This window comes from Brienomyrus brachyistius, chromosome 15, assembly GCF_023856365.1.
Source record: "Brienomyrus brachyistius isolate T26 chromosome 15, BBRACH_0.4, whole genome shotgun sequence".
NCBI lineage: Eukaryota > Metazoa > Chordata > Actinopteri > Osteoglossiformes > Mormyridae > Brienomyrus > Brienomyrus brachyistius.
The window spans coordinates 2,731,851-2,755,447 of record NC_064547.1 but is presented as its reverse complement, the minus strand read 5'-3'; the positions used below and the strand labels follow the sequence as shown (position 1 = coordinate 2,755,447).

At 43.5% G+C, this 23,597-nt stretch overlaps 2 protein-coding genes across 2 annotated transcripts; one reads left to right on the top strand and one right to left on the bottom strand.

Annotated features, from left to right (window-relative positions):
* Nucleotides 1–2,334: 2,334 nt before the first annotated feature.
* meltf (melanotransferrin) lies at nucleotides 2,335–13,241 on the top strand. Its single transcript, XM_048977554.1, has 16 exons — nucleotides 2,335–2,595; nucleotides 2,859–3,013; nucleotides 4,244–4,343; nucleotides 5,057–5,242; nucleotides 5,610–5,766; nucleotides 6,317–6,384; nucleotides 6,475–6,662; nucleotides 7,494–7,653; nucleotides 8,289–8,440; nucleotides 9,158–9,254; nucleotides 9,864–10,058; nucleotides 10,180–10,333; nucleotides 10,473–10,540; nucleotides 10,925–11,112; nucleotides 11,513–11,705; nucleotides 12,146–13,241. Exons 1-16 carry the CDS (start codon nucleotides 2,505–2,507, stop codon nucleotides 12,208–12,210), a joined length of 2,217 nt encoding a protein of 738 aa, XP_048833511.1. The 5' UTR covers nucleotides 2,335–2,504; the 3' UTR covers nucleotides 12,211–13,241.
* A 1,030-nt stretch (nucleotides 13,242–14,271) lies between these two features.
* On the bottom strand, nucleotides 14,272–23,416 carry LOC125709046 (sentrin-specific protease 3-like). Its single transcript, XM_048977074.1, has 10 exons — nucleotides 23,291–23,416; nucleotides 21,409–22,738; nucleotides 20,565–20,670; nucleotides 19,771–19,918; nucleotides 19,019–19,066; nucleotides 18,581–18,658; nucleotides 16,378–16,515; nucleotides 16,193–16,276; nucleotides 15,752–15,802; nucleotides 14,272–15,650 (listed from the first exon to the last, which is right to left on the bottom strand). Exons 2-10 carry the CDS (start codon nucleotides 22,721–22,723, stop codon nucleotides 15,519–15,521), a joined length of 2,100 nt encoding a protein of 699 aa, XP_048833031.1. The 5' UTR covers nucleotides 22,724–22,738; nucleotides 23,291–23,416; the 3' UTR covers nucleotides 14,272–15,518.
* Between the last annotated feature and the right edge of the window lie 181 nt (nucleotides 23,417–23,597).

Sequence of the window (23,597 nt, the reverse complement as noted above, 5' to 3'; positions counted from 1 at the left end):
CAGGTTGGAGCCTTGTCGTGGACCATTTTCTTTAATTTCCACCACAGATTTTCAATTGGATTAAGGTCCGGACTATTTGCAGGCCATGCCATTGACATTATATGTCTTTCCTGTAGGAATGTTTTCACAGATTTTGCCCTATGGCACGATGCATTATCATCCTGAAAAATTATGCAACCATCACCAAACATTCTTTCAATTGATGGAATAAGAAAAGTGTCCAAAATCTCAACATAATCTTGTGCATTTATAGAAGATGTAATGACTGTCACGTCTCCCATACCTTTATCTGACATACAACCCTGTTTTCTGTATGTAAATCCCATTTCTTTTAGGCGATTTCTTACTGTCCGGTCGCAGACATGGACTCCACTTTCTGTCCAAATGTTCTTCGTTTGTTTTGTTGTGCATTTTCTATTTTCAAGGTATATTGCTTTAAGTTCTCTGTCTTGGCGCTTTGATGTCTTTCTTGCTCTACCAGTACGCTTCCCTTTCACAACCTTTCCATTTGATTTGTACTTGGTCCAGATTTTAGACACAGCTGACTGGGAACAACCAACATCTTTTGCAACATTCCGTGAAGATTTACCTTCTTCAAGAAGTTTGATAATCCTCTCCTTTGTTTCAACTGACATCTCTCCAGTTGGAGCCATGAGTTATGTCAATTATCTTGGTTGACACATCACTAATGTGTGCAAGCACTCTTTTTAACTGCAGACTAATTAGCAGTTACAGGTGTTCAGATACATCAGATACAGGTGTTTGTTTTAGAAATGCAAAGTGCATAGTGATTCCATATAATTTTCCTCAGATTTGTGTGATTCCATATTTTTTTCCTCTGTTTCATCTTTAAAACAGTTGTCATTGACTATAGTTATCTTTCATGGTTTTTAAAAAAAAAGTGTTTTATACAGCCAGAAGTTTGGATTGTTGAGTGAAAATAGTTTTGTGGCATGTATGCTCTTGTTTTTTTTCCTACACAATTAAACATTTGAATGAACATCTAATGAGAGGGGTGATTCCATACTTTTTGCCAGGGGTTGTATATCAAGCTCCTCAATTCTTATTGCGTAAATGATTTATATCACACTCATACTAATTTAAAATTTCGCTATAACAAAACAATCCTTATACATTTTAATAATAAACTATACTGTACATGTCTGCTGTTATTTTGACTGAGTTTGATTATAAAACTCTAAAGGCCAACCCTTGGTTGTGCGCATGTCCGATACATCTAACATTTGTATACCTTTAAACGTTACCAAAAGTCGTTAATGTCTTTTCTTTAGAATTTACAAGTCTATTTCTGTCTGTATTTTCGCGATAAGTTAGTGAATGACTAAGTTAGGGTGCTTTGGGGTTTGGTCACACATCGCGATCACCAACCTAAAGTTAAACTCTAAAGCCCCCCGACCTCCGAGGTGTGTGTGTTTGTGCGCATGAGCGTGAATAAACATTTACCGAAAAAACTTATTAAAATAACTAAGGCTTTATTCTGTCAACGTTTTTAAAATGTGGTTTTGATGCTTGTCACTAAATGCTGCTTAATAGTTCCTATCCGGGGCTGCTCCCCCAGAGACAGTTGCTAGTCCATATAATGCTAGACCATATAATTTCGCACCTAAAACAGGGCTTTTGCCGTTAGAAAATAATGCATTTACTTAAAATCGAACAACATTCAGAAACACGACACATGTTTTTTTTATCCCTTAAGTTATTAAAATAACTAAGGTATTAGTCTAACAAAGTTTTTAAAATGTTTTTGATGTACGTAACGAAATACCGCTCTTACCATATGCCCCCTGCCATCGGCAACACGTGGCATAAGCATATATGTTATATGGAGAAACACCCGACCAATCAGAATAAGGGATACGCCCCTCCCGCTCACGACGTCAGAAGTTTAAGCTCCGCCTATTGTACCAGGTAACATCTCTCTGGCATGTGGAAGTAATTTAAATATGCAATTCTTTATTGTTCGCATAAAGTCTGATTTACTGAGGTGAATCATCCCGAATGAAGCACTGCCTACTGTCTAGTGTTGTTATAGAATTAGTTATAAACTGAACAAACATCAACATCCTACGTATCACTAAATAAGACTAAGGAAACCATCCTATATTGTTGAATAAATGACCCCCTTTATAGATCAGTAATTCCAGCAAATGAGGAGTCCGTAGGAGACTTAAACGGCTTCCTTTCCCATTTTCGGGTGGTTGCGTAGTAGGACAGAAATGGAAAAGTCCCGCTCTGAGTATTTAGTAAGGTGGGGTCTGTTCAATAGGCATGAAAGACCTCTGTGTAAAGGCTCTGGATGAGGGCCAGGGCTGAGTCTCATAGTCAGGTGAGGGGACAGAGTTGCAGTAAACTTCTTCAGAGGGCGACAAGAAACACAGTTGCGCCGTAAAACTAATATCCGCGATGTTTGTTGCGCCACTATGCTGAAATTGCGCCTTGTGCTTGAACTTGACTTTACAGCTGACGGTGTCGCGTTTGTATAAATGGAAAGGTGGCAGGGTGGCGCGCGCCTTTGCCCCGCTGTAAGCATGGACGCGTGGATTCTGCTCAGTGGGGCTCTGATCCTACAAAGCGGTGAGTTCATCCACATAAGCGTTTATTTTAAAGCATGTCTCATTTTGCACAAACTTGTGATATGTGATCATGTCTTTCAAAATAAAATATTTGAATATAATTTTATATATTTAATGTATTACATCAGAACTTATTTAGACCTACTACAACAAAGAAAACTGAAATGTTGACAAAGGGTATTGTGTACTGTTAGGTTTTCTTAATCATCACTTTATTGGGTGTGCGGTGGGATTTGATACATTTGCAAATGCTTCTGTAATTAGTTTGCGGCCAGAGCAGTGTGAGATGGTGCACAGTTTCCCCACAAGAAATGAATAAGTGTGAGGATATGGCGAATGCCTTCCGCGGCGCGTCCATCAGTCCGTCGCTGCGGTGCGTCCTCGGCAGTTCAGCGGAGGAATGTGCGCGCAAACTCACGGTAACTTTCCACCGCCGAGGGGGCGGCCGCCTTCATCATACTCCAGTCCACCATAATGAGCAGGAATAATTCCAGTGGAGCGACACTTCGGACAACGGCGTTTTTGTCTAAATCACCATATATTTACCTAAATACATATATAGCCTAGATGCTGTGGTTGAGTTGGAAAACATGCGTTATGTTAAAAAAATTGATGTTAATATTATTTTGGTTTAATTGAACATTTTTCCTCCATTTTTCACATCTTTAAAATCCTTATGATTTATTTTTCAGTCATAACAATAAACAATTTTTTTGTAAACATAACGTCCCTTACAAGATACTACTACAGTATTACCATAAAAACATAAGAAATTTACAAACGGAGGAGGCCATTCGGCCCTTAATCAAAGTACCAGCGCAGTATAGTTCCACAACCGCTGTCATTTGGCCGCCTATATACCACGGCATTCTACAAAGTATTACAATGCATCTGATTTAAAATGCAGTGATAATCCGTTAAACTTTTTGCGTTGTACCCCAGTAATAACACGATTTTAAATATACTGTACTATGGTATTATAGGCTTACTTTTAGTAATATTTTACGTAATGTTTACCATAGTATCGTAATGACACATTTCAATTAGACATCGTAATTACATTTAATGTACCATGAATGAAATGCATCTGCTTTGGTTTAGTGAAGAAAACGCTGTAACTGTTTAATAGCCGCATGCGCGAAACCAATTAACCACTTAGCAAAATAAGTGTTTCAATGGCAACAATCGAAGGAAACATTTTTATCAAAACACATGTTCAAAAATCCCGCAATAAAACTCTTCACGTTAAATTGTCTTAATTTGAAATGACGAAAACACCAGAACAAAGTACCATAGTATAAAATAATATACTGTTCAAAACTAAGAGCATATACCAAATGTGGGCTTATTTGATCATACCGTAAATGTGTCATGCACAAAATATAAAAACACTGAAAGTACAATCCAGTGCAATATGATAACATTGGTTGTTGATTATAATACCCTGACAACTTTTTGGTAGGGTTGGAGGTTATTTTAAGGATCGAGTTTGTTAATAAGCATTTGTTTAAGCTATATTTTTTGCAATCATTCATTTCTACATCGTAATATCGTCAGCGTCCTTTGTGTTAAAAAGTGGATCGTTTGTTCTTAACATTCAGCATAAAACTCTGTTTTTGTCCCAAAACGCACTTATACTTTCAATATAGAAAAACGAAGCTGATGCCTTTTCCTTAAAAGCGAAAGAAATTTATTCCATTGGGAAGCAGTCGGCCTTCAAAATTGCTGCCGGAGAGTCGCAAAGAGATGGTAATGATTCATGTTTTTATCGTAAAATTGTTCCTGCATTAAATTGCTCTTCCATCAGTGAACCCATTTCGTAATATTTGTTTTATATTCTATATGTTTTACAAACTCAGTGCATTAGCAAAACAATTAACCACATTGTCAATTTATAGCATCTGCTTATTAAGATTAAACTTCTCCCAGTTTGTTTCACAGTGTTGAAATTAAGCAAATATCGTGCATAGTTTTGAACCTGAGCACACAGCTACAGTATCCGTTGCTGGCCAGGTTTGGATGTCCATACATTTCTCTGATCCACACTGTGGATTTTCACATATGGATTTTATGACACATTTGACATATGACACATTTTACAGTGTCGTGCGAATGTCGCAAGGGGAATATAAAAACCCCGTGTTATAATCACTGGACGTCACTGCATAGTTATATACTATACTTTTCTTCCTTTCTTACAAGTTGAAATGTTTCATATCTTGGAAAATATCTTCATTATATTTCACATATGTGAATAATTCCGAAGCTCCAGAAATGTACTGAATAGCATGCAATGACAACGCGAGATAAACGTCTCCAAAACCTTGCAAATTTTACATCCCTAGTGAAGGTGTTATGCGGTCAGGTTGTGGTGTTATTTACGGAGCTGAGCAGTAGTGCAGGTGAGCTTCTTAGCTACCTCAGGAGCAGCCATCTATGTCATGCCTCCGGTCCCCTTGCAGGGGAGGGAACAACCTACTATGCAGTGGCAGTCGTGAAAAAAAGCAACAAAGCAATCAGCATGAATAGCCTCAAGGGCAGGAGATCCTGTCACACAGGGAAGCGGCGCACCACCGGCTGGGACATGGCCCTCGGCTCCCTCATCGACAGCGGCAGAATGTCTGTCATGGGCTGTAACATCTCACAAGGTGCCGTCTGTTACCCTGGCAACCAGTCACATGAGACCAGGCTTCTCGTTTGCACGCGTATATTTAATGCGTACATTAACAGAAGCTTCTGCACTCAAATCAAAGTTGTGCATTTGTGTAAAATATTACTTATGTAAATAAAGGCTTTAAAAATATTCACAATGTAAATTGGCATCCTTAAAAGCTTTTGTGATAAGCTCAAAATAGTGTCTCGTGAAAATATGTGAGGAATGTAATTTGGATTGGAAATTGTGAGGCAATGACGATGTTTATACATACTGTGAATACTTAACATCTGCGGTTAGTCCGACGGGCAGATGAATGCTTGTGAGTAATGAGCAGCCCTGTTAATTTCCATCTCCTGAAGGTGTGGCAGATTTTTTCTCGGCCAGCTGTATTCCAGGCGCTAACGAGGCTGGGGACCCACCTGCCCTGTGTGAGCTGTGTATCGGTGATGAGGCAGGACAGGGCAAGTGCGCAAACAGCAGCCAGGAGAGATACTTCTCATACGAAGGTGCTTTCAGGTAATCCTCCAACTTTTCGCGGTCATCACTGAAATGGAGAGCATCGCTTTCGTTTATGAAGAAGCCCCTTCCATCGCTCTTCTTCATCAACATCAACTTTTCTAACAGATTTCGAATTTTACCATATTTAAATGCAAACCAAAGCCAGAAATGAAGACACTTTTTATGACTATCCATTTCGTGGTCATTAGTAACATGTAAAGTTCAAGGTGCTTTTCCGAAGGATCCTGTCAGTATCTGATTGCAGAGTGGAACATTTCTGGGTTCAACATCTCTGAAGCTTAATTTCGAGTCTGATCTGTCTGGTCAACAAAATTGGGAAAATCGGGATGTCGTGCATCGAGCGGCTTCTAGCTCAGGTTTTTCCTCATTCTCTTACGTTTTATTTCCTTACCAAATATTATTCTGCATAATCTCCATATTGCGTTTGTGCAAAATTCTTTCAAGACGGCACTGAGTTTGTCCAATGGAAGGTGCGTGTCCAGCATAACGTACAAACCTACTTGGCCAATATAGCGCTTCTTCTTTTATGGGATTGTACCTTCCATAGGTGTCTGGCCGAAGACGCCGGTGATGTCGCCTTTGTCAAACACACCACGGTCATGGACAACACTGATGGTGAGCCTGTCCCCTCTACACAGATCTGCCTTCGCCCTCCTCTTCCGTAGCGACCGTGTGTAACCAGTGGCTTTACTGGCTTTGCTTTAGGGAAGAATCCCAACCCGTGGGCCCAGAATCTGACGTCGGAGGACTTTGAACTGCTGTGTCCAGATGGGAGGCGGGCCGGGGTGAAGGAATTCAGGAGGTGCAACCTCGTGCGGGTGCCGTGGCGTGGCGTCCTGGTCCGCCCTGAAATTCCCAGCGCGCTGCTTTTCGACATGCTCCGACAAGGAACAGTGAGTCCGCAAGCTGGCTGCACGAGAGCATGGCCGGCCAAAGTGGTTTTTCTGCTCGGTGACAGTCACCGTCCAAGGGTCCCCTTCAGCAAGGGACGGGTGAAATGCTTAGCAAGAAAATTAAAATGACTTTTTACAAGCAGAATTCAAGTAAGGATTCCCACATGGACGTGCTGTGTGGGATTGTGAGATGATTTGCCATGTGTTCATATATGCTCTCCCATCACATGTGCCTTGATAACTTTGTGCCACAAAGTACCCCATGATACTGTCATGCAAAAGACTCTGTCCACAAATACAAATACAATATATTACAGAGATCTGTGGCAGGTTCCGTCTTGCGGGTAGAATACAAATTACTCAAAATAAGGGTTTCAAAGCAGAAAGGCTTAATTCATAAAAACAAATCTTCACTATTTTCCCCTAGAAGACTGGAAATTACCACAATTATACACCTACAACACAAGAATAAAATAAATCCAATTAGAGCGACCAAACATCACAGCTCCCCCTCATTTTCCAGCATGTTTCTCAATCCGCCCTTAAGCTGCTCTTCTGCCTTCTTCCATTTCATTTCCAAGCTGAAGCCCTGACTTCCTGGGCCCAGCCGGCCCCATTTATCTCTCATATCCTCATTAATCTTATCAGGACCAGCTGCGCTTCATCAACTGAGGAAACTGGCAGACTGTGGCCTGGAAACAATTGCCATAGTTACCCTATCCAACTTTCTTTTCTTTTGCATGGGAAAACTGAATTACACAAAATAAACGCTTGTTAGCATTAGCCACAAAAGCTCACGTGATTATTCCCTGCCTTGGTTGTTTCCTGCAGAAACACTTCAACATGTTTTCATCTCAGTCCTACGGAGGCACAGACCTGATGTTCAGTGACAATTCAACAAACTTTATCACAGCTGAAAACGAAGACTATAGGTCCTGGATGGGACTGCGCTACTACAACGCTCTTAAAGCAATGGACTGCAAAGCCTCAGGTACCTGCATCTCCTCTAACTCCCCTCTCAGGAGTCCTGGACTGAAGAGGGCAGTTTGTTCCAGCCACAAAAAGATTGGGCAGAAGCTGGTGCAGTATATCTGGACGTCTGCTTCTCGCCAAAGCCTGTGGCTGGTATTTGTCCTGTAAACGGGATTGGGAATTTTACTTACACAAAAATGTTCTTAGGGCAGAATGAAAATTGATTGGTTCAGAGAGATAACCAATCAGATTGTAGAGGAGGAGGGACCAACCAATGAAATGTCTTGGTTTCATCTCCTCTAGTTGCTTCGATCCAACTGGCCCAAAATCATGTTTCTCATAGCCATTTCTGTTCTTGCCTTTAATCAGCAAAGCAAGTTTATTCTGACGCATGGCGATTCAAAGTCCTTTACAAAGGTCCAAAGTTACATTAAAATAAAAGACAAAAAAACAAAAGAAGCCAGAACAAACAAACAAATTGTTAACTAAAAATAAGTTACATCTGATTTTGTCGAAAAGCTGCAGCAATCAGCATTCTCTGCATGCCTCAGGTAAAATCTTTTTGCCTGCAAAAATCTATGGTCTGGTGCTGAATGGAGCACATTTGTTATTCCGCTGAACTTAATTGCACCATTGCTGCACCTGCGTGTACAGACCTGCCGCAATTCCTGCGCTGGTGTGTGGTATCCGATGGTGAGCTGCAGAAATGCGTGGACATGGCCACCGCATTCAACATGAAGTCACTGACCCCGTTGATCCAGTGCATTTCGGGGAGGTCTCGGGAAGACTGCATGCAGAAGATACAGGTAGAGCCTCACCACCTTCCCCACTCAAAGTGCTAATATTTTAGTTTCGGTCAGTAAAAAAGTACCAAATAGTACCTGTGCCTGTGATCAGAAGGTTGCTGGTTCGAGACCCGGCCTCGGTAAAACAGCCAAATGAGCTACAAACTGAATGACCCTGCGCTGTGATCCCCCCCGTGAGCTATGGAGAGTAAGAGGTGGACTGACAAAGAGACGAATCCCACATTGGGAAAATGAGGAGCTTGTCATACCTTTAAAGGTTGCAGTTACTTGTGATTGGGGCTGTATCATAAAGGTACATCCCCAGTTTTACTCTTTAGCAGTAAATAAATTTACTTTCTAAGGCACAGAAACACGTTGAGATGCATTTTTGTACATCTGAGGGTATTACTACTGTTTGTACCTTGGGGTACCTTTGTACCTTTTCTTCCCATGAGATGATGGCATTCAGATGGCTGCCCTAGTTTCTACCAATAGAACCACAGGATAGTTGCCCATTCATCCATCCATCACCACTTAGGTTATTCAGGATCATAGGGGATCCAGAGCCTATGGGAACAAGGCAGGGAGCAATTCAGTATAGGACACCATCTCTCTCACCTCAGAATACCCAGTGGAAACACAAGATCACACAAGCACCCGTGGCAGGGACTCGAACTGCTGTATGATGCCTTGCTGGCTTTTCCTCTTCGTCTGACAGCCTCCTTCTCTGTGGCACAGAATAAGGAGGCTGACATCATTACGCTGGATGGTGGCTTCGTCTACACGGCAGGGAAGACTTACGGGTTGGTTCCTGCAGCTGGCGAGAGCTACACAGGTACAGTTTCGGCCAATCAGGATCCCTCTCTTCCTCATGTGGTGTTTCTCTACTTTTGTCATAATTCTTCAGTGAAAAAAAGGGCAGCGTATAACTCAGCAGGCTAATCCTCTGGGCTAACAATCCGAAGATTGCTGGTTCAAATCTCACTTGTGCCCGGTTGGTTATCTCTGCGGGCCCTTGAGCGAGGTCCTTAACCACCCCCCAGCTCCATGGGTGCCACTGTGGGTAGCCATCCTTCACTATTACTTGTGTGTATCATGGACTAGGTAAGAAATCCCCCTGGGGATTAAAAAAGCATCATTATTATTGAATATTCAGATTGTCGGGACAAATTTTGGCCTATTTCACTGTGTTCTGTGGAGACTAAAGACTGCTGGGTGATGATGCTGACTGGTCCCACAACTATCATCATTAGATTAAAATTATATAATTACAAAATTAGTCACCAGCTTGAGTTCACAGCAATACCTGTCCTGATAACATACCAACTTTTTAAGGCACCCATTATTATTATCAAAACATAACCGGTCATCTCAGCTGAAATGTCAGTGGCACAGTGCTAAAATCAGGGACAGTCTAACGGCTGCTTGGCCTGGATGTTTCCAGGTGGCGACGATGGCAGCATTTACTACGCTGTAGCAGTCATCAAGAAATCCAACAGGAATATTTACAGCCTTGGTGACTTACGGGGCAGGACGTCGTGCCACACGGGCTACGGGAGGACCGCGGGCTGGAACGTTCCCATGGGAATCCTGATTGATCAAGGTTTCATAAGGCCTCAGACATGCCAGGAGGCACAAGGTAGCGGCCTGTCATCAGCTCACTCACCCTCGCTGCCCGGGACCAATCAGAGAGGCGGGCTCTGGGAGCGGGCTGGTCTCTCCTGCTAACAGATGGAGGTGGGTGCCCCTGTTTTCTACAGCTGCTGGGGGATTCTTCAAGGCCAGCTGTGTCCCGGGAGCAGATCGGGATGGCTTTCCCAGTAACCTCTGCTCACAGTGCATTGGGGACTCCAATGGGCAGAACAAATGTGTACAAGACAAGGACCAGTACGACGGGTATAATGGTGCCTTCAGGTGAGGCCGTGTGTCAGATAGCCCTGCCAAGCAAAACACACACACTGGCTGATCATTAAAACACTGAAAACGGCTCATTTATTTCACACCCTTACGATATCACTGCATTAGTTCCTTGATGACCCATCTTGCCTTGCAGGTGCCTTGTGGCAGACGATGGAGAAGTCGCCTTTGTGAAGCACTCCACTGTTTTCCAGAACACAGATGGTAGGTGTATCTGCCGGCAATAGATTCATTTTGCCTTTTAATATTATTTTTTGTGTCACTTTAAAATAAAATATTAACTAGACAAAGAGGCATCAGTAAGATTGCTAAACCAGCAAAGAGGTCGCAGAGCGTGGATATTATATCTGTATCACGGTTTGAGACACACCATTTCATCTCTAGTATGTCTGTCTGTAGCGAACTTCTGCAAGAAAAGGGGCCCTCAGACCATGGTAACATGCCTCTGGTCACCAGTTTTTCATTTGTTCATTCTTTTATCGTGAACATCTTGTATGGTTCACTGTGGCACAGAATGGGTTCATTGTTCATTACACCCTCTGCATTTGCTATAATGTCCCATTTCCTCCCATTTCTGTCTTCTTTCAGGAAGCTCCACAGAACCTTGGGCCATAGATTTGCAGTCAAGAAGCTTTCAGTTACTTTGTCCCCATGGGGCAAGGGCAGAAGTTGCCAGCTATGCCGACTGCAACCTGGCACGGGTTCCCTCCCATGCCCTGATGGTTCGGCCTGACACAAACGTCCATGCCATCTTTGGCCTCCTTGATAAAGCCCAAGTGAGACAACGCTGGCCAGAATGGAGAATGAACTTCTTGCATGCCACCTGTTCACGCTGCTATCTAATCTAGTGATCACCAAATGAAGGTCCATGAACCATTGTCTGTATTTTTTAAGCCCACAAGATGGCGCTCTTGGTTTGCACTGGGGCAGGCATTGAGCCCTTTTTGAATAAAGATCACCATCTAGTGGTGTCAGAAAATACAGCAATACGCTTCATTTGGTCATCACTACATTAAACTATAACAATAATTAATTTCATGAAACTTTATATCACAAAGATCATGCCAAGTACAGTACAATCTTCATAACTGAACTCCGAACAGTTCCGACATTTATTATTGATTCTTATGAAAGCTTTAAACCCTAATTACTTTAATCCCGCTATTCCTTTAATAGGGATTCTACGGTGACGACACAGGCACTGGCTTCAAAATGTTTGACTCTTCCAACTACCCGGGCAGTGACCTCATCTTCAAGGACTCCACGGTGAGAATAATTGGAGTGGGGGAGAGGAAGACCCACGAGGAGTGGCTGGGACAGGCCTACTTGGACTCCCTACGAGCTTTGGAGTGCCCTTCCGCTGCCACAGGTTTGAGCGCGCCAGCAGCCCTCACTGTCATCTTCACTATGCCATGGACCCATGTTTAGGAGTCTCTAACTAGTGATGGCCAAATGAAGCTTCATGAACCACATGCTGTATTTTCTGCCCCCACTAGATGGTGCTCTCTGTTCAAAAACAGGACTCAAAGCATGGCCCAAAGCAAACCAAGAGCACCATCTAGTAGTCAAAAAATACAGCAAATGGTTCACGAAGCTTCATTTAGCCATCGCTACCTTAAATCTCTGATTGAATAATCTCCTTATAAAAGAAATTAATTTAGCTGTCATACGGCAAGAGCCTAAGTAGCTTATACCAAGCCTCCACAGATGGCCAGGAATGACATCCTCCGTTTGTATCATGCTCCATGATCATCATCATAGGAGCTTTTGAGATGAAGGCGCTCATGACTGTGTTTGTCTTCCCTGCAGCACTGTCGGTCTCCTCTCTGGTGCCAGCGGCTCTCCTATCGGTCTTCATCTTCTTTGGTCTGTAAGATGCAGCCTCTCACTCACAGCCACAAAATTTTCTGGAAGCCCTATCGTGCATAGATTTTTGCAGTCTTGTTGTAATGCTACAAATGCTTTGAATTTGGTGTCACTGCTTGATACGTTAACATGAAATACTGATTTCGCTTTCTCAAGTCATAATGTTATAACTCCCACAACAGATGTATATGCCAGGGCAAATATGTATGTTTTGTATATTCGGATTTTCAATAGCCAAAGGCAACTGTCATAGCAGTGAGAATGCTTTGTTTTGTACAGCATTTCCTGTGTAGTATTTCTTTAGTCATATATGCTATGCCTGAACTCCTTGTAAACTACTTGAAGGCACTTTCCATATCAGGGTATATGCAGTGGCCTGCACATGCTCCCTCGAACAGAAAAGCTAGTGCACCCTCAGTGATTATGCACTATTTTTGCACTGCATGGTTTCTCTCACCTCTGCACAAACATGGTCGGATTTCCAGCTAACATTTCCTGCAAATGACTGTCTAATTTCCAAAGGTAATGCCAATGTCAATGATGATGCAATGAATGTATACAATACTGAGGCATCAGCAGTCACACAGACATCAGGTATCTGGAGAGAAGCTGAAAGCCCTTTTTAGCCTTGGATTGAAGCTGGTGAATTATGCCTTATCGATCGCACTCGACTGGAGTCTGATTGTGATGGTGGGTTATTTTAACTTTGTACTAGCAATTATATGAAGTTTTCTGACACGCGAGAGCGACTGCAATGTGTGACAGTCGTTAAATTGCTGCCCCCGTACTGCAGCAAGGTAATGGGGCTCACGGTAATTTTATTGCATCTCTTCTCTGTTAATTGGTTTCTGTTTGATAAATCTATTACTCTTGATATTTTAGACGACGAATACGTTACTATTTTCAATGCCTCAACACTCATCGTCATTCAACAACTGAAATATGTGGAAATATCCCATTAGCAGATTACTGTACCTGCTGAACTACTAATTCATACTCTAATAAAAAAAAAACATTAAAGCTGCATTTTTGATTGAAAGTGTCCGTTTTTGTGCAATGCATGAAATTTCAGGCCTAACTAGGTACATACAAGCAGATTCTTTTATTTTAAAGAAACAAACAAAGGAGTTTTGAAAGATCTGCGTTACGCAGGCAGAATCTGTAGTGATTTAAAAACTCAAGAAATCAGATCACCTTCAAAACGATCCTTATGTTTGTATGCACCTAGCAATATAATGTAATCATTTGTAATCCTGCAGTATGCAGAAACAGGCACTCGCTTTGGAAATAAGACTTTCAGTATCACAATAAGAAGCCTAATTAAATGTCTTAGTACTGAACTCTCCTTGTTACTCCCTTTGCCTTCTCACCCAAAGACAATGTGTGTTTCCTGACTTATCATACTGTGATGGACTCTGAACACGCTGTCAGCTTCTAAAAGGACAGAAACAGACACTGCATCACGCAGGCTGTCATGTACTCCATCCACGACATGCACCTCTGATCTAATCTCAAAGCTTTTATTCCACTCAAGTGCTCAGAAATGCCACCAGTTACACAATTCTGTGAGTTATCAGTGGACGTTGATGCAGTACATCATAAAGGAGGGTGAAAGTCTGCTGCTTTGCCCCGTATCTCATGGACAAAGTTGAGAAATGCAGCTTTCTACTCATTCCACTCACGCCATTTACCCTGCTGATCTCCTCCATTCTGAAAGCTGCTTCAGTGCTGTTTACCGCATTCATACCGTAACGTTCTAAGCTGAAAAACAGTAATTATAACACCTCGTACACGTCCTTAATGTTTGAGATGTATATGGTCATGGACAGTTATGTTTACGCTATAGAATTCACAATGATACAATGGTGCTTAAAGCATGTTTTTTGACATCATTTTACTGGGCGTTAATAGAGCACCCTCTTCTGGTTAACTGGTGAATAACGCAGGACAAATGACAAAGAGAATGACGTATACAATTCATTTTTGTAACCATCAGATATTTGTTGAACAGATGTAATTTATGCCCATTGAATTGGTGGGCAATGGAGGTAATAGGCAGAGACGTCTCATAAGAGACAAGTTTATGCTTTAATGTCATTCATTCAGCTTCCCTCAAACAAGCAGGTTAAAACTCAGTCGCTACACATTTGCTGGAAGCTAATGCTATTAGCAAACAATTACAGGTTAAAACCTGAGCAAATGAAACATGTATTTGCAAATCATGGATTTTCATAAAAAAGGACGTAAGGCCACAATGTTACCAGCGGAAAAGTCTGAGTGGAAACTGGTTATTTACAATAATATTTGACTTGACTTCCAGGCAATGCCAACATCTCCCTCCCACCCCCCTCACCACTGCGGTCCTGATTAAAACCTTGACATTTTCCCCAAAGATGGTGAATCACAATAAAACTCCTTGCATGCTTGCTCTTGTGCGATGGTAACCTCTCAGCATAAACTAAGACTAGCAAGTAAAACTCAGTAAACTCGTGAGAACCAAAACAACAAAATTTAACAGTGTCAGCTGATAAGCAAGATTTATGCCGTTAATACAAAATGATCAGTCAACTTCTACTTGGGGAAGCTAATCTCATGCACTAAGCTAAATGAAGCTAAAGGTGGGAATGCAGACATTTCGGAGCATCACACGTTTACATAAAGCTTTTCTAAAGAAGTTCCACTGGCGTCAAGTTCAAACGAGACGCTATTTAAGGGCACTGCCTCTAAGAACAAGTCGTGGTCCATGTTTGGGCAGTTTGGCCCAGTTCAGCTGCGCTGCTACAATTTCAGAGGTAACGTCTGAAACTGCTGCATGACAAAATAAACGGCTTGCCAGCACATTCAGTCATACACTGTTATCCCTTCATTTTCAACTGCAACTATATTATGTATCTCTGAAATATAAAAAGTTTCAAGTTTTCTTTTTACGGACTTGACAGGTGAGCTATAAAAGCAGTAAAAGCTCAACTATCCCATTTGCCTGTAGCGTTTTGACAGCGGATGAAGTCCCCTTGGGATACGCGCGACGCCGAGGACTCGCGGGCAGCGTGAGGAGACCCCACTGCTGCAGGTGTCGCTTGCTGTGTGGTGGCGTGCAGCCAAAGTGTCTATAGCCAGCCCAGTCACTGGACGGGAAGAGAGCGAGGCGGTCGCCCCACAGCGCCACCTGCAGAGCGGGAGGAAGGGCCTGTGCAGGATTGGCACGGCACGCCTCAGAATGCTCTAGGAAAAACGACGGATTGTCTCTCTTCCCACCAGCCACCCCTTCACCACCACACAATGGCGTCCGGCTGGGACGCGCTGCCGCCCGGTGACCTCAGTTGGCACCGTGTGGATTTCGCTCTTTGAGCTTGCACTCACAGAGCTCCTTGTAGATCCTCTTTCGCACCTTGGGCATGTCCTCCTGAGTGAACTGCAGTGACTCCTTCATGGCCAGGCACTTACAGTACTGGGGGGGGGCAGACAGTGAGAGCAGGACCACAGTTACTCTAAAGAGACCGGCAGCTTCTGAATGCACATCACAGTAAGATATGATCAGAATCGTTTTACCTCTAAAACAAAAACTCCACAATCGCTGTCATTCTTCTGCTGTGGGATACTCTGGCGGGACAAAAAAACAGGGGGACCCCAAGAGCTTGGTTAAGCCGCAAACCGGAAACCGCGAAACCTCAAACCTGCGCTGGAATTCCCTCATCTGTCCAGACGGCAAGAAGCGGAGCTTAGAGCCTGCTTCAAAAGCCACGACGTTCATTCCAATGTAACCCTGAGGAGCTAAAATTCTTGATCTAAAGTCTAAAAGTCTTTAGTAAAATACCCATTCAGCTAAAATACATAACAGTGAAGACTGTTGGCGCTAGACGAATAATGTCAGAGTATATTATCAGCTCAGAAGAGCCATTCTTACCCTGGCTTTAGGTGACCAGCTCAGGTTCATAGGAGTTTTAACACCTACACAGTTTACGCCATCATTCTTTTACCTTAATAACCTACCTTATTTATAATCATTTTCCAGCCTTTTTGATACACTGCACATTTCTTCTCTTTTGCTTCAGCCAAAATGTATCTCAAGATGTTCTGTGGGAAGACCAGAATGATGAGTGGTAAAGGAGGACAAGGCGGGAGCTCTGGCCAGTCGCTGGCGGTCACCTGACCACGGGGAAAATGCTCAGGCTTACGTCGACGGCATGTTTGAACGTGATGCCTTGGGAATCGTAGAAGTTGATCTGCTGGTTGCAGATGTCCACGGTGATCAATGACCAATGGATCTCCAAGTGGATGGGGATCAGCAGCAGGCTTTTGCTAAAGAGATCAACCTGTGGACAAAGGACTAGCTTCAAGACACACGCATTCATATGATGAGTGCCAATCAGCCGCATGAGACGGCTATCAAACAGGTCGGATAAACAGCAAGTGTTCCATGGAAGGTGAAGAGTCGCCTCCCAAGTTCCTGGTATATCAGTCACAAAAACCACAAGGGGAACAGACTCAAAACAACAAAACAGCATTAAAAATCATGACTGAACCACTTCGGCATCCCTGTGATCCAATGTCAGCTGTATGCGGAGAGCAACACAAAATGGGAATTCAGGGCTGGGCTGTCATTCAGAAACTGCTTCAAAGGCCTCAAGCATAGAACCTGGTGCAAGACGTACAACAATTGGAAACCCATGAGCTGGGAAGAGTACAGACATTCCTTGGCTTACGTGCACTAATGTAGAGAAGCACCGACTGCAATTTTCTTGGCCGATTCCAATTATTTTGCAAGTGTGACCTACCAATACCGATTTTTGCCAATTCGGATTTTCATTGGCTGCATATACAAACAGGAATAAACCTTTCTTCAATGCAAAATTTTATTTTCATAATAAAAGAAATTGAAAAACTTTACAATTTCCCTCAAACTGCAGGGAAAATGACGGAATCCTCTCTTCACTTAAGCAGGTATCTTTGGCTCTGTGACCGGAAATGAGCTGCTGTACACCCGACTCTTTGACATATTTTACTTTGTCAAACAAGAGCAGGTGCAATCGATTAATAAAACATGCCAGTTACTTCCATCATTTTCCAGTATGATTAAATTCACTAGATAACACCACACTAACCTCCAAATACCTCCAAATAAAACTGAGGTGTACTATACTATTCCAAGTAATAATAATAGGTGCTGGGTAATATTATTAATATCAATATCATACAATAACATACAATTCTTACATCGTTAGAAGGCTGGATTAAGATCAGCCTTTTCCTTACCTTCATAGTGAACGGACATCATAACGCAGGGGGTTAAAGTTTCACAAAACCATTTTTACTCTGTCATAGGAAAAAACCTAGCTAGCTTTGCAATTTTAATGATTATTCATTTTCAAGATTATCCAATACATTTCGAAAAATCAGCTTAAAGTTTACCTCTGATGTTTTACCATGTTTTCGTGGTTCCCCCGTGGTTTACTTTGTCTTTACATGCATTATAAATTGCGGTTTTTGTGTCGTCTTCACTCACAGCGAATAACTTCCATGCTAACGACGTTAGCATGTGGCTGAGAGTGTACACGTGGATGTGAGGCTATTGTCTGCACCACTGTGCATATGACATGTGGCGCATGCATAAAACGAACGGGTACATGAAAATGACCAGCCAGTCTCCGGTCTGGACACGCAGAAAATCGGCCAATTCTGGTCCCTGGCTGGTTAATCGGTGCATCTCAACACTAATGTGTTACATAAGCGTTATCCATAAATGCATATGATGTGGATCAGACCAGATTTATGTAAATCCAAGTTATGTAAGTAGAGGTAGTATTTATCAGCCTATAGTCTGATGAATCATCTTTCACCCTTTTCCTGCATCCAGGCAGGTTTGCATTTTCAGAAAGCTGAAGGATGCCTTCAAACCACCGCGTCTGCTGGCATGGGCAGTAATATCGTGTCGGCCATTAAGTGGGACGATCGCTCTGCATGGCTAAGGATCGATGCCATTTTCCAGGATCGGGGGGGTGGGGACACTACGATGCAAGATTCCCTCATGATGTTCCCAAATTCCAAGATAACAATGCCCCTACACACCACTGATAAAAAACTGAAAGAAGGATTGCAGCATCAGGATGAAAGCGAATACCATCCATTCCCTTTGGAGGTCTTCCTTGCTGAAGATCAGCCCAGAAGGTAACCCTACTCCATACAAGGTCCTTGATATGAATACATAAGGTGATATATATACTGTCAACACCCTGCACACACATTAACACATATACCCACATACACCGACCGTCAAGTCTAAAACGGTGTTCTTGGTCATCATTATAACTAATTTCAGAAGCATGCTTTCCTCATTGAAGAGCAAGAAGTGGTACGAAAAATGACCCACCATAAACTTACCTTTTTGGTCCACCTCTTCACGCCTTCATAGCCTTTGGCCACAAGCTGCCTGTGGAAGAAGCTGTTGAAGAAATGGACCTGGGCACACAGAACAGAATATTGCATGAGTCCTTCATGACGGCATAAGCAGGAGAGAGCTAACAAAGGCAGGAAAAGTGAGGATATCTATTAAAAACAACATATTTCTGTTGGGAAACCTACAAGGAAGTGTGTCATGGATCCTGCCAGAGTATTATCCTGAGCTTCTCCCTTGAAGGACGATCCGCGGCGACAAGGATACACACAGCGAACAACAAGCAAATCATATCTAAATGACTGGCATCTGGCATTCGGCCTCTGGGGCAGCACAGAGTGTTTCTCACTCAGCAGAGTGACAAGACGACAATGTCTCAGGAAGGAGAGATACTTTAGCTTGGTATAAAATTCTACTTATCTTACCTTCTGGTTTACAGCATCCATAATTAATTCTCCGTACATATTAATGACCTACGGAAAAAAAGAAATGTCATTACCTTTGCCCAACAGGCTAATTGGTGAAACAGAAACATAGTTGGCAAGCACAGATTTTTAAAATCCTTTTTAAAACTGTAATTAAAAAGAACAATGCAGAATCGAAAAAATATGGCTGGCAGCAAAACATGCACGCATGCACACGCGCATGCACACGCGCAATGTCCGAGAGTCATTTTGATAGCAGGGCTCTCAAGTCTCACGCACTGGCATTTCAGCCAGTTCGCATGCCACACCTTGCGTTTCTCGCGCTGAGAAGTATCAAGGCCAAATGCCCACCAAGGTGTCCCGTTATATACAATTAATGGGCGAGGTGCAGGCATACAGAGTTCCGTTTTCTGCCGAGTTCATTGCTGTCCCGAATTATAGAGTTAACAGCCACTTACCAGCCAATCAGAAAATCACATTTGTTGTTTCTGAGTAAATTCCAAAATAAGTTTCATGCAATCCGCTGCCAGCACGTTATTACACGGATGCACACGCATACGGAGTACAGACAAGGCGGAAGTGGCAGCGCAAGATCTGACGAATGTGGCAAGCGGGACCCTCAAGTCTCACGCACTGAGCGTGAGATACACACACTCCGCCCCAAACAGCTGTTAACTTCGCTCCAAAGTTTTGGTGGAGCTTGAGAGCCCTGTAACAGTGGAGTGGTCAGGGTAAGTCGGGAGTAGACCCACCTGGTCATTGACCCAGTTTTGGTCATCCAGTGTGGACAGGTCCTCCAGAGTCAGAGTGTGTTTGTTGTAGGTCACTTTGAAATAGTGCATGGGAGCTGACGCTAAGCCTGCTTTGTACTTCGTTACCTCCGTGCGGACGAAAGATTTTCTAACAGCAGGGTGAGAGGATGTCCGTCAAAACAAAAGACAGGGACGTCCAAACCAATCAGACGCAGCCGGAATACAGGGTGTCAGGTTTCACCTGCTTGCAATCTCTCTGCACGCTCTACCCAGACTCTGTAGTGGTGCAGTGCAAGCTCACAAGACACCTTCAAAAGGAACTTACACTGCTCACCACTTTACACAGCTATAAACATGCGCAAATACAAGAGCACGACTGGCGATGTAACATAGTGCTCTTTCACGCCAGTTCATGGCAGGTTGTTCTGGGACACTGACCCATAAAACCGCCACATTATTTAATTACAAAACAAATCTTAACCGATTGTGTGGAATACTTCAGAGGTTAAATATAGCCAACGGGGTTTTTAAATATTTTATGACAATATCCTGATATTGAATGAAATTTCTGAAATGTGATGATTATATAGCCATAACAATAAAAATCAGATTTTTGTAAAGCCTTTCTTTAAAATTAACCGCAAAGCAATGAATTGTGGGTGGTGAGCAACTACACGTTTTCCAGAACAACAATTCAGCCACAGCATCAGGTTACAATGAGGTTCGGTACATGCAGACCAGAAAGGTAGCAGTCTGAAGGCAAGAGCAGGACAGAGGAGGTGACGGCCACTTGCCTGTGCGTAAGATCAGTGCCCAACTTCTGGCTCAAGTGCTCTAGCACGTCACTCTCACACAGCGGGATAAAACTCCCATACTTTTCATAAAAATGTTCTAGGAAATCTGTGCAAAGAACAAACATCAGGGTTAGCGGTTCATTCAGGGGAAGAACGATCACATCGAATGAACTTCTGCAACTCAAAGGAAACTTCTAATGAAAGCCACAACATCCGGGCTTAATAATCATAACAGCACAGAAAAAGTCACAGTCACAGAAGAACATTCATAACTGCATATTGTTCTCTTTCTAAAACATTAGCCAGCAATATCTAAGATATCTGTAAGGCCCTAAATGCAGGTTTCCAAATCAGCAACTAAGCCTGTTATTTTACCCCTGATGTTGGTCCAGTAAAAAGGGAGGACAAGCAGCAGATTTTATATACACACTCTAAACGGCGACTCTGTGTCAAAGAATAACAAGAACAAAAAAAGTTCAGGTCTTTTTCTTTTTGTTTATTTTCAGCTTGTTTTTTTTTTTTACTTTTGACTAATGCCCATTGCCATGGCTATGAAATGAACTGTATGTTACAGTAAACAATATATAAACACACAGATTGAGTGTTATGCATGTTTTGCGGAGTCCGGAAAGAACAGTAATTTCTGGGATCAATCACAGTCAGATAATGGGGTACAGGTGTATATTAAGTGTGCATGCAGTTCACCTGTCTCACATTCACCGACATTCTCTGCGAACAAGCAGGCCTCTGATTGGTTGTCAACAGCTTACATCACAGCCACAAGAATTCTCTGGTTCTATGACCCAGGCCTTAATGAGAACTGAAGAAGTAATGAAAATAATACCATGAATATGCTCTGTAATTTCCTCACTGCTGATGTCCGTGCTCTGCTGCGCTCTGGGCAGGCTGTCCATCTCCGACTCGGTGTTCCCGGCCTCCGTCTTACAGTAGTGGTGATCCCAAAGCGGATTTGCACAGGTATCCGGGCTTGACGTGGGCGGTTCCACCTCCATGTCGCCGCTGGGTTCACTCTCCGAGCCCGTGACGCCATTGAGCTCTGCCGCCTCCCCGCCTGTCTCACCATCAGCAGATGGTACTTCCTGCTCCCCCCCCTTCTTCTTACGGCCTCTTCTGGAGGCCCCCTGGCTGCGCTGTCCAGCCTTTTCGGCTCGGTGGGCTTTGGCCCCCAGGGGCTTGCAGCTAGCCCCGCAGCAGTCACAGGACTTGGGCGTACGCTTTCTGGCGGAGCTGCGCCCGTTCCCGGCAGCCGGCAGCCCCTCGCTCGCAGAGCCGTCCTGCACCATCGCGCCCCAAGTCAGCTCTACCCCATCCTCCGCCGACGAAGTCGTGGTTTTGCTCTTCAGCTTCAGCAGGTCGTCACCATTGACCTCCTTCGTCAGGCTTTTGGATTCGGTGCTCAGGCTCGACAGGTAGTTCAGCACCTCTGCCTTTAGCTTCTTGCCTCTGAGGGTGGAGATCCTGTACAGATGCTTGGCTTTCCTCTGACTCCCTAAGCGAGGCTTCCTGACTCTGCACTGGCTCTGAACATTAAACGAGAAACGCATTAACGGGAATGCAGTGCTCGCTTCGTTGTAAGTGGAAAACGTCGGCCTCTTCTTCCAGGGAGGATGCTTTTCTGAACTCTTTCTCCGTGACAGTCTCTCAGTTTTGTTCTCTAAGGCTGACAGCTCACTGATGCAAGAATTGTGGGTCACCACCCCATTAAGGTAATCCGCATTGTGTTGACACCCCTCAGGACAGGCAGCTGTAAATGGAGAGGGCACCACAGACGTATCAGCTAAAATTCTCCCCTTTAGACTGAGCGTTTCTACTGCTGACTGAAACGCATGGCTCCCTGCTTTGGTGCAGGGCTTGGAATCAGCGCACCGAGCAGATCTCCAATGTTGCCGTCTAGCTCTTGGTCTCTTTTTCAGCATGTATATTCCCGCTGGGGAGTCCACGGGCTGCCTGGGCCATTGGCTCCTCGCAGACGTCCAGATCCGTCTGCTCTTCCTGCTGTAGACGGACCTGCTCTGACAGGGCACGATGCGTTTACGCGGCCGCCGCCGAATACTCCCCCTCAGCCGGGCGCAGCAAAAACTCGCGGTCGTAACGCTCACTGCTCCATGTGGCCTCCTGGCATGTCCATGCCACATCATGACCCAGGAAGAGAGCTGCTCACAAAGGAACAGAGAAGCCAAACCAAGAGCATCCTTAAGGCAGCTGTCAAACGTCATTGCAAACATATCTCTAAAATGTCGTTACAGCATTACTAGTTCAGAAACGGCAACTTCGAGATATAATATTCTAGATCTCAAAAAGATTAACTCATCACGCAAAATTACAATGCAACCTCCTGTAGTTAGCTGCTTTTCTCCATTTACTGTAAAACGATGCGTGCTACGCACAGACCTTAGCCAGTTAGCTTGAGCCTGCAACCTGCAGATTTTAAAGAAAAACTGCAGCCCACCTGGCCAAGCGTGATTACTCTCTAATGAAAAAAATACTTTTAGCAAACAACAAATACAACAAATAACTACAGGCAACATAAATATAAACCCGGCTGAAGAGGAACTTTAAAGAATTTGCAGCTTCAGGTAACCTGGTCATTAGCAAGATTGGTCCCAGGGTATTTATTTGGCTAACTGCCCCAGGCAGCTAAAGGTACTTTACACTTCAATAAATATATATTTTACTATCTGAAAGAAGATAAATAAGTACTTTACCAAAAGCCTGCCATCACTGGGAATTGCAGTGCTGCTCTAATATCCAGGCGTTGATCCCAAACAAACCCACCGATGAGAACTACGTCGTTCTCCACTGTGATACGCCAGTCGCCGAAATAGTACGACATAGGCCGAGCGCGACGCACTTCTAACTTCGTAGTAAAGCGCTTTCCGCCCCCTAGTGGTCGGATGTCCACATTTCTCTAATATTACTGTCTGGACACGAAGGACCTAACAAAGAATGAAGTTGATTAACCCGCCGTGTATAGCTGTGTGACCCCCCCCCCACATACCCATATTAAGCGCA